This window comes from Maylandia zebra, linkage group LG17 (genome assembly GCF_041146795.1).
Source record: "Maylandia zebra isolate NMK-2024a linkage group LG17, Mzebra_GT3a, whole genome shotgun sequence".
Taxonomy (NCBI): domain Eukaryota; kingdom Metazoa; phylum Chordata; class Actinopteri; order Cichliformes; family Cichlidae; genus Maylandia; species Maylandia zebra.
The window spans coordinates 19738785-19755909 of NC_135183.1; the positions used below are offsets into that span (position 1 = coordinate 19738785).

Here is a 17125-nt window from a genome sequence, read left to right on the forward strand (position 1 = left end):
GCTAGCAGGCAAGGCATACATGGAACGCCATAACCAAGTGGCCGGCATAGTGTACAGGAACATCTGTGCCGAGTATAATCTGGAAGTCCCGAGGTCAAAATGGGAGATGCCCCCAAGGGTGGTGGAGAATGACCGAGCTAAGATCCTGTGGGACTTCCAGATACAGACGGACAAAATGGTGGTGGCTAACCAACCGGACATAGTGGTGGTAGACAAACAGAAGAAGACGGCCGTAGTGATCGATGTAGCGGTTCCGAATGACAGCAATATCAGGAAGAAGGAACACGAGAAGCTGGAGAAATACCAAGGGCTCAGAGAAGAGCTCGAGAGGATGTGGAGGGTGAAGGTAACGGTGGTCCCCGTGGTAATCGGAGCACTAGGTGCGGTGACTCCCAAGCTAGGCGAGTGGCTCCAGCAGATCCCGGGAATAACATCGGAGATCTCTGTCCAGAAGAGCGCAGTCCTGGGAACAGCTAAGATACTGCGCAGGACCCTCAAGCTCCCAGGCCTCTGGTAGAGGACCCGAGCTTGAAGGATAAACCGCCCGCAGGGGCGTGCTGGGTGTTTTTGTTTTATATATATATATATATATATATATATTAGGGGTGCAACGATATTCGTTGTTTCTCTACAGACTGATGATGTTAGACTACAGGGCCAGATGTATTCTTGTAAGAACAGACAGTCTTGAGATGGCCTATTTAAATCCCACGGTGTCTGAAATCACTGAGACGGATGACGGTGATTTAGAGGCTTTATTGAGAACAAGCGTAGACACACATGAGAAAGAACAGACTCCTCTGCATCCAATGGATGTTCAGATGGCAGTATATCACTGCTCAGACAGCTTCCTTAAACAGATCATAATTGCAAAGCTCGCTCAGTGTCAGTATGCCTTACCTTTGCTTGTTCCTGACCCAGTATCAAAGGAGATTGTGTGTCCTTTGTGGACATTCAGACAAATAACAAAAAGCTGGAAGGTAACTCAAATCGAACCTGACTCACAAATTGTCACCATGAAGAACATCCCAGTCTACAAAGCTCAGACACCCTTGGTGTCATTTTTCCGCCTGGGTTCTTTGTCAGTGTCTAAATCTCAGCTGATGAACACTTTGCTCAACGATCGTCACAGCACCTTCTTCCACAGAAACTGCTTAGGAAGCATCAAGTCTCGCCATCTGATGGATGGTGTGGCAGAGATTGCCTGGTACTGTCCTGCTGGAAAACCCAATGATGCCTTCAATGACTGCATTGCCTTTTGTAATCTTCATGGTGATGCGCTGTCACTTCAAGAACAGTGTGAAATATTGATTGAAAAATCCTCCATCAATATTTTTCTTGTTGAAACTCTGCAGAAAAACAAAGAAAGTAGTTCTTTCATAGCAACTCTTTTTAAGTCCAAGAAGTCGCTCATTTGTGTCACTGTTGATGACTGCTATGATGTTAAGACAAAAAATGGAAAATACATTATCGGGCTCAAAGATAAAAACCAAGCGGATGTATCTGAACAGCTGAAAAAGATAATTAGAGAAGTTTTATCTTCTCCAGATGGTTCCAACTTGAAGCCATTTTTCCATCTTGAAACCATGGCTGAGCTCTCTGGAACCAGAGTGGATGAAAGTGACCCAGCCTGTCAAAGAGGGAAATCTGCTGCTTTGCAAATAATGAATCTGCTCACAAAAGACAACATGGATGTCTCGAAGATCAAAGATGAATTTCTTGCTGTTCAAGGGCAGCTCTGGTGTGACTGGTGCAAAATACACAAACAGCTGTTTCATCTTAGAGGAGAAATTGAAAAGGAGAGAAGTCAAAAGCAACAAGAACTGATGAGAATCCGTCAGAAACAATGTGCTGCTTCCTGCAGTAAACTGATGGAGCTGTTCATTGGAAGCCTCTCATCATTGCCACCAATAGACAAAGAATATTTCCTAAAATGGACTCAGATCTTAATAGATGCGCTCTCCACAAATTATCTTTCTTTGATTCTCAGAAGTTACAATACAACATGGTCTGAGGTCTTGGTTTTGAAAAGCAAACATGACAAATCAGATTTGCTATTGAGAAAACAGGCTGAGCTCGAAGGCATCTCCAAAAAACTGCAGTCTGCATCTTTTGGCTTGGAGCACATCTTCAGGGAAATGGGACAGCTCTATGAAGCCCATAGAGAAATACAGCAGGAGAGAAACAACACTGACTGGTCTAAATATCCCGAGCTGGCTGCACAGTTGATGATATCAGGATATCCAATGGAGCTGATGGATGGAGATGCAGGTCACGTGCCTTTAACGTGGATCTCCAGTCTTTTAGAGGAAGTCATCAAGAAACTGGGTGACCAGAGAGTTTTTGTGTTGTCAGTTTTAGGCCTACAAAGCAGTGGAAAATCAACAATGCTGAACACCATGTTTGGTTTGCAGTTTGCAGTAAGTGCTGGCAGGTGCACCAAAGGTGCCTTTATGCAACTGCTCAAAGTATCAGAGGAGATGCAGAAAGACTTTCAGACCGACTATGTTCTAGTGGTGGACACTGAAGGACTCTGTGCTCTTGAGTTGGAAGTTAATGCCACTCCTCACCATGACAATGAACTGGCAACATTTGTTGTTGGTCTGGGAAACTTGACATTAATCAACATCTTTGGAGAGAATCCATCTGAGATGCAGGACATTCTGCAGATTGTTGTTCAGGCTTTCATGAGGATGAAGAAAGTTCATCTTTCTCCCAGTTGTGTGTTTGTTCACCAGAATGTTACAGATGTGGCAGCAGCAGAGAAAAACATGGATGGAAAGAGACGCCTGCAGGAAAAACTGGACCAGATGACCAAGCTAGCAGCTGAAGAGGAGGTTTGCGATGCAGAGTGCTTCAGTGATGTCATTGAATTTGATGTGCAAAAAGATGTGAAATACTGTGCCCAGCTATGGGAGGGCAGTCCACCCATGGCTCCTCCAAATCCAGGTTACAGTGAGAGCATCCAAGAACTAAAGGACGTCATCCTGTCTAAAGCTTCAAAGTCTGCTGGAATCACACTCTCTCAGTTCAAGACCAAAGTTGAGGACCTGTGGAATGCCCTTCTGAATGAAAGCTTTGTTTTCAGTTTTAAAAACACACTTGAAATCGCAGTATACAGAAAACTTGAGGTTCAGTATGGGAACTGGACCTGGGCCCTTAGAAGCAAGATGTTGACCACTGAAGAACAGCTTCATAACAGAATTGAAAATGGTGATCTTGACAAGGTTGAGAAGAAGTATCTTTTGGAGGAAACAAGCAAAACATTTAAAGAAATTAGGAAAGCGATAAAAACATACTTTGAGAGTGACAAGGATAAAGAAATGTTGACTCAGTGGAGAGGACGATTTGAAATCAAAATCAGTGAGTTTTATGATGAGCAGGTGAGCAGATTAAAAACAAAACTTGATGGAGTTATCCTCCAGAAGAAAGCATGTAAACAGTTGGATGATGATAAGACAGGCTTTGAGAACAAGCTGCTACAGAAGAGCAAAGAGCTCGCTCAGCAACTGAAGGATAAAGTCAGAGATGAAGAAGAGCTTAACAAACAGTTCAACTCTGTTTGGAGCGGCTGGATTACTGAATTAACAGCAGATACTAAAACAGTTGTAGACGTCAACTTGGAAGAAGATTATTGTACTATTCTTCAAGAACTCGGTTTTGAACTGGCTTTTGTAGATGAATCAAAAAGACGTGGGAGATACAAGAAAATATCTGAGATTGGTGATTATTCAGACTACCTGAAGACAAGTGGACCAAAATTTCTGGGGACTGTGGTAGATCTTTACAAAAAATATGCTTTCAGCAGTTCTTTCTCATTTAAAGAACAACAACAAATCAGATCGCTCATTGAAAAAGCTGAAAACGAGTCCCTTGGTGCACTGAAAAGTAAACCTGTAGTAACAAGAGGCTACACACCAACTTACTTGCATGAACTTGCCAAACATGTGAAAGATGAAGTCGAGAAATTTGTGTCAGAAAGGAAATTTGCTTTGAAGAAGGATTTTACAGTTGATCTCTTGCTGTATGTGTTCGACAGAGCAGAGACTTGGCTTCTCGAGTCCCATAAAAAATTCAAAATGAGGAATGATCCACTCACATATTTAGAAAGCAAGGAAGCACAGTTCTCCACAGTTTTTAGAAGCTTTTGCAAAGGAAACTCATCTGCTGTTGTCCTTGGAGAACTGATCTGTGAAAAGCTGAAAGCTTCCACTGTTGAGGCTCTCTACAACAGGACTGCCATTGATCTGGCTGACCAGATGAAGTGCAATTTCCCAGCATTCAGTGGCAACACTCTGGACTTGGAAAAACATATACTGAAGTCCCTCGCTGAGAAAGAAGTCTTTGATGATTTCATCACCTACATCAAGAACCCAAGGAAACATACAAAAGCTTTTATCGCAGCAGCAGTAGAGAAATACATCTTCAAAGATCACAAGGATGAAGCCATGAATTTACTTGAGAAAAACGTTCTTGACATCAACTCACTTGTTAGTCAAGCTTTATTTACTGCAACACATAAAGTCCAAACTCAGGGAGGAGAGGCAGACAGGTGGCTGAAGGAGTTTTCCAGTGCGCTAAATGATAAGCTTACTCTGGATCCCATTTGTTCTCAAAACTTCAGTGACATAAATGATTTTAACTTTCTGAAGGGAGAGATAGAGAAAGGATTTGCTGCCATCATTGTGCAGATGAGCACCATGTCACTGGAAAACTTGAAGGAATCCAGACTGAAGCCGGATGAAATCCTCACAGATCAGCTGTGTAAGCGTTGCTGGGTAAAGTGTCCATTCTGTTCCGCTGTTTGTATCAACACTATTGAAGATCACAGTCCCGATGACCACAGCGTCCCTTTCCATCGACCTAATGGGATCCAAGGATGGCACTACAAAGGCACAGAGGAGTTGTGCATCACTTTCTGCACAACAAACGTTTCGAGCGAAGGCAGGTTTTACCCTCATCATGATTCAGAGGAAAGCATTCCTTATAAACAATACAGAACTGCTGGCTCAAAGTATGCCACATGGAGAATCACTCCCGATGGGTCGAGACTATCGTACTGGAAATGGTTTGTGTGCCGATTTCAAAACACACTGGAAGAGCACTATAATCTAAAATTCCAGGGCAGAGGAGAGATTCCAGATGACTGGAAAAAAATCTCTAAAGAGGAAGCCATTAAAAGCCTTGATGAAATGTACTGCTAACTCAAACAAACTGAAGCCCTGGGCTAAATTATCTTTTCTTTTCACCTCAAAAACCCACCTAATATCTGAATTAACCACTGAAAAATTTTGTTTTAGGATTAATCAAGATTCTTACAACTAACCGGTGACAGTTGGTCAGGGGGTTTGCAGCATAAACAAACGTTTGGCAGCCACATAAAGAAAATCACCTGCATTTAATAACTGTACACAGACCTTGTGTGTGTGTGTGTGTGTGTGTGTGTGTGTGTGTGTGTGTGTGTGTGTGTGTGTGTGTGTGTGTGTGTGTGTGTGTCAAATCAAGTCATTTAGTTTGATTAATATGTACAGATTTATCAGATATGTTGTCACAAATTATGTAACATTTAAAGGATGTAAAACTTTTTACACAAATAGTTTGAAACTACTGCCACTGAAAACCATATCAGATCCACAACATTGTTTTATTTTAATTTTTTAGTTTTAGATTCTATGTTTATGCTAAAGAACATTGTCCCATATAAGATTTAGGATGGTGTTGTCTAGCTTATGCTAGAATCATATAAAACAGTTACTATATCCTCACTGTATGTAGTTAGTTAGACTTTTGTTTTATGCTGACAGTTTTCATATACATATAATTTTTTTTATTTGAAATTGTTTTAGACTTTTTAAATGTGATATGAATAAATGACATGTACATTATCTAAAAATGCTTAAAAAATAAACACTCTAAATTTTCTAAAAGTCTTTTTTTGTTTGTTTTTGTTCTGACGTACAGTCTGAACTTTGTGAATTTATATGCACAGAAGTGAGTATTTCAAAACTCCTATCAAGCCAAGTTTAATTAAAAGAGTAGTACTTAATAAAGTATGTTTATGCAAAAAATACATTTTCCAACTGATAACAATGAAAATACGTTTTAAAATTTGTGAAAGTGTTTATGTGTTACACATAGGAAGTAGCATAACTAACTTGCATAATCAGCTAATATTATGCCTAAAATACCCTAAAATTCATATTTTGCCTCTGATAAAAAGTTAAGTGTAAAGTTACACAGCCCAACAGGGTTAGATCCACTTCAAAGGAAGGAGCTAACAGAGGCTAACAGCAGCACCCCATACCAGTTGGTGGCGATAATCCACCATTTCCCTGTTTGCCAGCCACCAATAAAACGCACAAGAAGAAGAAAGACGCCGACGGCGCTGCGGCTCCTCCCGTCAGTCAGCGCTGACTTGCGGTTAGATTGGTCCGTTACCTCCGCCTCTGCTTCTCCTCCCCGGAGGCATGGTATCGCGGCAAAATTAAGCCTCGTTGACGCAGTTAGACAGCAGCAGAGACTCGTGAACAGGTGAGACTTAAAAAGCTTTATTTGTGCAAATCTATTTTTTCCTGCAGCTGACTGTTGCACTTTCTGCTACCTTTGCATTAACACCGGTTTCCATAGCTAATCGGTGTCTTTACCGCCAAGCCTTAGAAACTCCTGAAGACCTGTCACGAGGTCCATGGAGAAGTTATCCTCATGCGTACAGGCTCATCTAATCATCCGAAGAAAAATATGCCCGCATCTGAAGTACATGTACGGATTTTAATACGCCTCTTTCAAGACGCCATCTTTGTTTTGGTTCTGAAGCAGTGGCGTAGTTTTGTGAAAATAATAAAAATAGTCTCTGTGAATATACTTTATCCCGTATTGTTAGAAGAGTATTTGAGGATTAAAAACGCTGCTACGTGTTTGGATATGTCTTTTTGAGTTGTTCAAACATGGCATAGAATTTCAAAATAAACGGTTAGATGAGGGACTGAGGATGCTGTGAGTCTGTGGAAGCCTGTTAGTATGGAGGGCCAAACTCAGGAATAAATAAATAACGAAAATAAAGAACCGAAATATGATTGAAGAAACACATTACTTATTATTATTATTATTATTATTATTATTATTATTATTATTATTATTATTGTTGTTGTTGTTGTTGTTGTTATTATTGTTACTTTTTCAGACTTATGGTCTAATTTTGCATGAATATCTTTGGTGATGGTTGGGACATCTTTAAAAGGTTACAGGTTAGAGTATAAAACTCATAACAAGTTTCTGTGCAGGTAAAGTTAATTTTGGTGTTATTTAATCAGGTACAAACACATTGCATGTTTTGTATGTACTCAGTAGAGCCATGCCATCCAATGTGGAGATCAAAGCCAAAGTGAGCGACCTGACACAGTTTGCCCAGAAGGCGGCTGAGCTCAGCCAATCGGAGGGGACGATCATCAGGCAGCATGACACTTTCTTCAGCTGCAGCCAAGGACGGCTGAAGCTGCGAGACTTCATGGTACAGAGAACAACCGATGAGGTTTAGAGAAGTTTAAAATACAAAAAATTACATTTTTGGTTTTTTTTGCTCCTTAGAACGGGTCAGGTCAGCTGATCTTCTACGAGCGTCCGGACACCGATGGACCCAAACTGTCTCGTTACTCCATCACCCCCACCAGTGACCCACAGAGCCTCCAGGTAAAGCACCAACATATGTAACTGTTAATGAAATTAGGTAGCGTAGGCCATGCCCCCAAACCAGAGAAATAACTTAAATCAAGATTTCTCTGTGAATGTGGATTTTGTTTTGTTTTTTTAATTTACACTCGGACCGGCGGCTGCCTGGGGTCTCTCCTCCTCCTTCCTCCCCTTTCTCTCATCCACCTGCTGGCCTCCACCACCATCTGAGGAAGCTCCGCCATAGCCACCACCAAACAACTGAGTTATTTTTACACACCGACCAGCATCTGGCCAATCCACCACCTTTCATTGTTTATACCGTTACAAAGAAGAAAAAAAGTCACCGGGCCACCGAGTAAATGCCCAGTATGCCGGATTGCCAGTCCAGCTATGGTCGTGCCATCAGTTAACCCTTCACGCGTGCCTAGGGTTGCCGACCCCTGCAGTAGACCAATAAAATTGATAAGTAGTGTATATATATGGTATATATTTTTACCGGTTGTTAAGAGACATAATGTTGTTTGTGCACTGTTCTGTAAAAAAACCATAAGCAACGTAATTTGTGTGTTACTGATACGTACGTATACTTAAGGCGCTGTTCGAGGAAAAAAAGCATTTGCAGTATGTATTTTTGTATGTTACCATCACGTTTATGTTACCTTACGGATGAAATTAAACGTTAAAAATCCTCACGTGTAATATTTCTGTGTAAATATCTCATATTACGAGTGAAACGCATACGGCTTAAAATCCAGTGCGGCCTGAACAAGTGCAAAATTGATTTTCTTTCTAAAATTACAGCATGCGGCTTTTAATCAGGTGCGCTCTGTAGTCCGGGATTTACGGTAATAATTGTTTTTGATAGTACAGCCAAAGTGTAGAATGAGAGGGTGTAGAGCTGTAGAGGGAGGTTAAAGTTGGGGCTACAGATGAAGCTAGGCATACAGCAAAGAAAGAGATGGCAAAGGCTCATACTGAGACTGAGGAAGAAGTAAAGGACTTTTATTATTGGCTAGGCAGACAAATCAAGGTGATAAGGATGTGCAGCAGGCTAGAGTGATTAAGGATAGAGATGACAACCACTAAAAAAAGAGTTGCTTAGATGAAAGGAGTACTTTGAGCAGCTAACATGGATGAAGTTTGTGTTTGGAGTTTTACAGTGAGTTTGGGGACGGGGACAATAACAAGCTGTTGAAAGACAGCTAGAGCTACTGAGGTAGTTAAGAAGGCTATTTAGAGCAGTGGTGGGAACTCCAGGCAGATGTCTTGCAGGTTTTAGATTTCACCCTGGGTCAACACACCTGAATCAAACAATTAGTTCAGTACCAGGCCTCTTCAAGACATGTTGGGGAGGTAATTTAGCCCCTTAAATCAGCTGGCCAGAGTGTGTGTAGCAACCCCTGGTGGGCTTTGAAGGTACCGCATATGAGAAGCTTTATAATCAGTATGTTTAAAAACAAAAAAGTTTAATTTTCAGATCTTTAATTTATTTTTGACACTGAGCTGAAAATTCAGCATCTTGTGTATTTGGATCTTTAAGTATATCTCAGTGGCAGTAATCTTAATAACAGTAAATATGTTTGTGCAGGTTGTCCTTTCAGAAGCCCTCGGGGTCAAAGGTGAAGTAAAGAAGGAGCGGCGGCTGTTTCTGATTGGTCAGACCAGAGTTCACCTGGACACGGTAGAAGGACTGGGTCACTACATGGAGCTGGAGGTCAGCAAACCTGTCACCTTTACCTCGAGCTATTGATCAGTGAATAATCAGAAAACCGGCTGAATATCTGCTAATATCAGAAACTTAAACTGTGTGAAATGTTGTGCAAAAAGCTTAAAAAGCTTCGATTTCACCAACAAAATGTGCTTAAAGATGACACGCTGTGACTTTAAATGCGGTTCCTGTTGGTTAATGTCAACACGTCAGCTACCCTCTCACATAATGAAGATGAAAAGAAATAAAGACCTGATGGTAGTGTAAAGTGTGCAGACTTTATATGTATTAAAGTCAAAAACTAAATTCTGCTAAAACTTAGAACTCTGTCGCTTTTTTCATGGACTTGGGTTGAATTTAGAGCTGGGCGATATAAGATTTTTTCATTTCAGGCGATAACGATATCTATCACGATATAAGCCAAATAACTATATTTGTAAGATTTAAATGTGCCGTTGCTCACAAGTAAAATGTGAAATAATCAGCAGCTTGTTTTTATTTAAATATTTATTTCCCATAATAAGTTCAACAGGGTAGATGTACTTAAGGAACATGAGAATTTTTCAGATAAATAAAGGCAAATATTGCAAACTACACAAAAGGCAGCCGCTAAAGCGTTTAAGTTTCAAAATGGAACAAACAAAACAGACTAAACTGTCAATTCCACTTAGAAACAAAATATTAATTCTAAAAATAAATCTTAGTTTGTTTTACAGAAGAACAGACAAAACTGACTAACTTTTGTCAATATCAAATAAACTGAGAACTAAAAGGAAATTCTCAATCTCTCCTTGTTGTATAGCTGAGCTTTTCAAACAGTTTTAACAGTTACTTTAGTCTGACAAAAGCCGAATGACGAATTAGCGCTTCCAGTCAGAGATTGAGCATGCACCGGTTTATTGTATTTCCAGACTTGCTTTCGGCACAATTTACAGTGCACGCTACTCTGTTTTTTGTCAGACTTGAAATAGCCGAAATACCTTCACACTACGGAACTTCTATGGCTCTTCCGTTTGACAATCTCTCCGGCATTGGAACCATCATCGGTTTTCTCTTCGGTAACCTTCAGTCACGCTCTCGGTTGATTTTTCTCTAGTCGGCACACTCATTTCCTCCATTACCCGGGCGGCACGGCGGCTGGCTGCTTCCCAAACAAATACACATGTGCGGCTTGGCACTTGTGCTGTACGTAACAAGTCACGTGACGTGACGCTGCGGCTGTGATTGGTTCGGCTCTGCGCTACTTAACCCTTTACAGCCGATCGGAGCGGGCACGCTCTGTTTTGCGTAACTATTTTTAAATCCCAGTAGCACTGCAACCACGTAAGCTAGCGCCAAAAAATTTTTTGCATATGAAACCGGAGGAGTTGTACTTACATCTTATGCCATCAACTTGTCCTAGGTCACGGTTTCCTTCCACATAAAGCTTTGCAAAAACTGCATAAAAAGCGCTTGCAGGAACAAAAACATAATATTCCAGAAACACGCTTTGCCGATCCGATCAGCTGGTCATAACACTTCCTACGTTGGAATAGACGTCAGCGCGAACTTTTGCATTTCCGCCATTACCTGCCCAAAACCGGAAGTGACGTCATTTTCGCGGAAATGTAGTCTTTTTTACTATCAGGGCCTCAGGGCCTATACTCGTCTTTTTAAAAGTTATCTTTGACTTTATGACTTTCTGTGTTGTTTCTGGGATGCTTAGGACTCATATTGCACTGCTGGAAATAGTTTATTTTGATGCATGTGCTGCTTTTTTGCAAATTTGCAGTATAATATTTATTTTCGTTTTTCCTGCAGTGTATAAAAATTGGTGTATTTCAAAAATAAAACTATGAAGACACTCAAAATAAATTTCATGTGGTGGGAAACTATTTTGTGCAACTTTTTTGTATTTACAGTTTTGAGGGATAAGCCTCTTAAATTTCTCTAACTACAAATATATGTTAAAAAAACAAAAACGATTTTCAATTTTTTTGTAGTTTATTGCACTTTTTTGCAATTTATGTAATTACTATGCACTTAATGAATACATATTATTAAAATCTGGGCTATAATGGTTGTATTGATGTATAGCAACTTGAAATGCTCCCAAAAATGGCTCCACAGCATGTAAAAATATGATATAAGCTCTGGCGGACTTGGTTCTATGGTAGGTCTTAAAGGGTTAATTTGGATTGGCTGTTCTTCTTTTCTTTTTTCTTTTTTTTTTTTTTTTCTTTTTAAGAGGACAAGCGAGATGAGGTCTATCGCAATACTTTAACTTTTCTATCGAGAAAAAGTTATTTCGCAGTACATATCGTTTATCGTTCTATCGCCCAGCTCTAGTTGAATTTATACAAAAATCTGAACACTGATGCAAACAGTTCGTTTGATAAGTTTAAGCTGGTGAGATTTGGTTAGGCAGGAGAACTGAGGAGCACTGGCTGGATCAGACCATTTCCAGCGGTGTCTGAACATATTTTAAACCCATCTTTGCTTCAGGGGGACAGAGTTCATGATCGTCAGCATTTCTGACATCGTGTTAGATTTATTTTTTATTTTTTTTAATAGCTGTCAGATCTCAATCTGAAGGGCTCTGAGAGGACAGGAAGTCCTCAGTGAGTTGGTGGTGAGTTCTGTGCTGAAATGGATCCAGAGCTCTGTAAGTGAAAACCTGCCCACTGAATAATCTGTTGTGTGTTTGTTCAGGTGGTGATGCGACCAGAGCAGACTGTGGCAGAGGGACAGCAGGTGGGGTTTAAACGGTTTATCTACCAACAGATGCAGCCCACAGTCTCACACTGTCTTTGGAAAAGACACATTTTTGTCTCCCTTTATTTAAATATTTATTTAATTTTAGGTTGCTGAGGATCTGATGGAGAAGCTTGGAGTTTCTAAGGAGAGTCTGGTGACCGGAGCTTACATGGACCTGCTGCTGAAGGAACACAAAGAGATATAAAACAAACACACACCTGAGTTTCAGCTGCAGTGGTGTGATTGTGGTAGACTGTGATCTGTTAGTTTCCGTGAAATGATTCATTAAAATTCATAATGTTTTTGTATGAAATCCTTTTTTAAACTATGATTTATGTTTTTGTTTTCTAAATAAATGGGCTCCTGTTCAAACAGAGCTGGTTAATGTATGAATGGGTGTGAACTAGTGAATTGTACAAAGTGCTCAGAGTAAAAAAAACAACAACAAAAAAACGCTATATACAAACCAGTCTGTTTACCATTTTACATTTAGCTTAAAGCTTTAGTTACTCATAGTTCTGTATATTGAGATTATTATGGAAAGTAAATGCTAAAAAAAAATCTGTATATAATAATCAAATTTGGCTTTTGTGTTGGAGAAAAATATACAAGAGTGGTCAGAAATTTACATCCAGTCATGGGTGTGAATGTCAGGAGAATTTGGGTTTTTTTTAATGATTTCTTTGAACTTTTTCTATGGGGGAATGATTGTAGAGCATACATCTTTAATGACTTTAAAAACAAGATTTTCTTCAATCCACAAAGGCTCAAATACAGGGAGTGCAGAATTATTAGGCAAATGAGTATTTTGTCCACATCATCCTCTTCATGCATGTTGTCTTACTCCAAGCTGTATAGGCTCGAAAGCCTACTACCAATTAAGCATATTAGGTGATGTGCATCTCTGTAATGAGAAGGGGTGTGGTCTAATGACATCAACACCCTATATCAGGTGTGCATAATTATTAGGCAACGTCCTTTCCTTTGGCAAAATGGGTCAAAAGAAGGACTTGACAGGCTCAGAAAAGTGAAAAATAGTGAGATATCTTGCAGAGGGATGCAGCAGTCTCAAAATTGCAAAGCTTCTGAAGCGTGATCATCGAACAATCAAGCGTTTCATTCAACATAGTCAACAGGATCACAAGAAGCGTGTGGAAAAACCAAGGCGCAAAATAACTGCCCATGAACTGAGAAAAGTCAAGCGTGCAGCTGCCAAGATGCCACTTGCCACCAGTTTGGCCATATTTCAGAGCTGCAACATCACTGGAGTGCCCAAAAGCACAAGGTGTGCAATACTCAGAGACATGGCCAAGGTAAGAAAGGCTGAAAGACGACCACCACTGAACAAGACACACAAGCTGAAACGTCAAGACTGGGCCAAGAAATATCTCAAGACTGGTTTTTCTAAGGTTTTATGGACTGATGAAATGAGAGTGAGTCTTGATGGGCCAGATGGATGGGCCCGTGGCTGGATTGGTAAAGGGCAGAGAGCTCCAGTCCGACTCAGACGCCAGCAAGGTGGAGGTGGAGTACTGGTTTGGGCTGGTATCATCAAAGATGAGCTTGTGGGGCCTTTTCGGGTTGAGGATGGAGTCAAGCTCAACTCCCAGTCCTACTGCCAGTTTCTGGAAGACACCTCCTTCAAGCAGTGGTACAGGAAGAAGTCTGCATCCTTCAAGAAAAACATGATTTTCATGCAGGACAATGCTCCATCACACGCGTCCAAGTACTCCACAGCGTGGCTGGCAAGAAAGGGTATAAAAAAAGAAAAACTAATGACATGGCCTCCTTGTTCACCTGATCTGAACCCCATTGAGAACCTGTGGTCCATCATCAAATGTGAGATTTACAAGGAGGGAAAACAGTACACCTCTCTGAACAGTGTCTGGGAGGCTGTGGTTGCTGCTGCACGCAATGTTGATGGTGAACAGATCAAAACACTGACAGAATCCATGGATGGCAGGCTTTTGAGTGTCCTTGCAAAGAAAGGTGGCTATATTGGTCGCTGATTTGTTTTTGTTTTGTTTTTGAATGTCAGAAATGTATATTTGTGAATGTGGAGATGTTATATTGGTTTCACTGATAAAAATAAATGATTGAAATGGGTATATATTAGTTTTTTGTTAAGTTGCCTAATAATTATGCACAGTAATAGTCACCTGCACACACAGATATCCCCCTAAAATAGCTAAAACTAAAAACAAACTAAAAACTACTTCCAAAAACATTCAGCTTTGATATTAATGAGTTTTTTGGGTTCATTGAGAACATGGTTGTTGTTCAATAATAAAAATTATTCCTCAAAAATACAACTTGCCTAATAATTCTGCACTCCCTGTATATACAAATGCTCTCATTAATATTTAGTTAAATGTCCCTTGACTAGACACTTCGGGTAACATCAACAAGCTTCTGGAATAATTCAGACTATATATTTGACCACCCAGGCAGAACTGGTAGTTAATTTACATTGGCTAGTTTCCTCGCATTCTCCTGGCTTTTAAGTATAGTTGACTATAGTCTTTGTTATTGTAAGGTCTTTACTTTATAATAAAAATGCACCGTGAGGCAGTTGTGATTTGATGCTAGATAAATAAAATTAAGTTGAATTCAGCATATTTTCAACAAGGTTTTGGGAAGCCCATTCTAGAAGCTTAATGTTAGCCAGCTTTATCCAATTCAGAACCAGTTTTGATATGTATTTGTCCTGTTAGAACACCCGACTGTGTCCAAGTTTCAAGCATCTAGTTCTTAATTTTAATTTAATTTAATTTAGTCCTCCATTATTCCACACACTTTGTGCAATGTACCAGCCCATAGCATGATGCTACCACCACAGTTGGTACAGTGTTCTATACTGTGCAAGTTTCAGTGAGTCTCAACGGTGTTGATTGTAGAGCAGAGACTTCTTTCTTGGTACGCACCATCTCAGTCCATGGTGGTGTAAAACTGGCTTCATTATGGACCGTGCTGCTGGTGTTCCAGCACTTTCCAGTTTATAACAGGCTTGATCCTTGGTGTTTCCTGGGTCGTTCCTGAACATCCTAACCAGTTTCCTCTTATCTGAGGGTGAGAGTTTGGGTCTTCTTCTAGACCTTGGTAAAGTTACACATTTTAATAATTTGTACTTGCATTCAGCTGTTTGAACGGATGATCTTAGAATCTGCTGCTGTTCAGAAATGGCTCCAAGAGATCTTCCAACTTAAGTAAATCTAGAATTCTTGTTTTTAGATGATGAGTTCCTTGAACTTTTTAATTGATCTGAGTATTGATCAGTCCACCGAGTGCTGTCAAACAAGTCCTTTTTATGCTGTAAAGAGAACCTACCATTTGCAGTTAATCCTGATCACTGATCAGAAGTTAATAGTCCTTGGACCCATCAAGTTAAAAGACATTGCAAAACCCTCAATATCACTTATAAACAAATTTTTGAGTGTATGTATATATTTGAACCTATGTGGATGAGAGATCATTCAAAATAAATTCAAACTTGTGCACTCAGGTCTTGTTTTTTATAGTCATTATTGATGCATGCTGCACAGTCATTCGACCATCGAAAAAGAACAGTTCCAAGTATTCACATTGATGCCAATGATGAAACCATGGCCAAACAGTATAAGGTGGATTTCACTGTGATACATGGTGTAGGTTTCTTCCTCAGTAGATGACACTGTTTTATGGCTGCTGCTCATTTTTATTTTATTTTAATCAAAACTGAGTTGAAAAAACCTTTTAAGTGCTCACTTTAAAGCTTTACCCTCAATTGCAGTACACCTGGAAACACCTCGTATAGCACATGTTAACAAGGTGCTTAATCTCCCGTCCATGTGCTGTTGCCATGGTAGCGAGCCGATCTGCCTCTTATTTAAATGTAAATCCCCAAAACACAGATATTCAGCTCTGTGGGAAACTATTTTTTTCCTCTTTCTTCCTTTAAATCCAGCTTGGCTGGAAAATCTCCTGAAAGGTGAGGAGGAAGAAGAATCAGGAATTTCAGGAGGTTTTTAATCTGCCACAGGCCTTATAACTCAGATCACATATCAACCTTTAACCTGCGTGTATTTCCTTTAGTTAGACAACAGGAAATGAAGGTTTGTTTTCTGCTCTGTGCAGTTTTACCTTGGAGCCAAACATGCTGCAGTCCACCAGAGAGCGCTGTGGTTCTTTAACAGGCTCAGTGGCCTGCGGCCCTGCAGTTTAAGAGGTTTTCTTCAAGCCTGCAAACTTTTCTCAAAGCGATATTAAAGACGTTTTAGTGGGAAACTGGAGTTAGTTTTGTGGTACTGAAGAATGACCCACAAAGAGCATCAAGGACTAGCACAGATTAACGGACAATACAACTTTATTTAACCAGAAGTTGGCGTGAATTTCTGTATAATCACTTCCCTTTGCATTAGAAGGGCACTGTGACGCACCAATAGCAACTTTTTCTCTGTGTGATTGGAAGATAAAGAACAAGTTCTGCACACAGTTCTGCAGTATAACCACGGACAACAGGGGGGAAAGGGGAAGGTCAGGATGGAGAAGGTTGGTGTGACAGTGCGGCAGATGCTCAGGATGGGATGATACACTGAGGCAGCCCCTGAAGTTAGTGGCCCAAGAAACAAGAAGAAGCACCACAGTCAGTGTAAAACATGGACAATATGAACATGATGTCACCTGTTGATTTGTGAAGTCCTCTTCTGAAGCCTTGAGTGTTTTCAACATCACCATCTTGATTGTTTGGTATTAGTCCTTTCCTTTCTTTGAATGGGCTCACAAACTCATCAGGAAGGTATTTAGAGAGGTTTTACCGCACATTTCTATAGGACCACAAGACCTTTTGCAGCCACAAGTGTGGCCCCCTGGTGGCCATTACAAAGAATACAAGTCTAAAACAAGAGCATAATTATTTCTTTTGGCTCTTAAATGTACAAACAGTATTTAAACTTATCTGTTCATGTTTTCTGATTTTGAAATACTTCAGATTTTCTTCTGCCAGTTACTGTGAACACACCGTTGTAGGTGTGCCTT

At 40.2% G+C, this 17125-nt stretch overlaps 2 protein-coding genes across 2 annotated transcripts; both read left to right on the top strand.

The window, feature by feature from the left end:
• Nucleotides 1-246: 246 nt before the first annotated feature.
• LOC143413344 (interferon-induced very large GTPase 1-like) lies at nt 247-5476 on the top strand. The gene has a single exon (XM_076876189.1). The coding sequence runs from the start codon at nt 639-641 to the stop codon at nt 5202-5204; it is 4566 nt and encodes a 1521-aa protein (XP_076732304.1). The 5' UTR covers nt 247-638; the 3' UTR covers nt 5205-5476.
• An 877-nt stretch (nt 5477-6353) lies between these two features.
• Nucleotides 6354-12484, top strand: LOC143413201 (uncharacterized). The gene is made up of 6 exons (XM_076875908.1): nt 6354-6531; nt 7345-7507; nt 7585-7686; nt 9257-9382; nt 12068-12109; nt 12219-12484. Exons 2-6 carry the CDS (start codon nt 7352-7354, stop codon nt 12315-12317), a joined length of 525 nt encoding a protein of 174 aa, XP_076732023.1. The 5' UTR covers nt 6354-6531; nt 7345-7351; the 3' UTR covers nt 12318-12484.
• The last annotated feature ends 4641 nt before the right edge of the window (nt 12485-17125 follow it).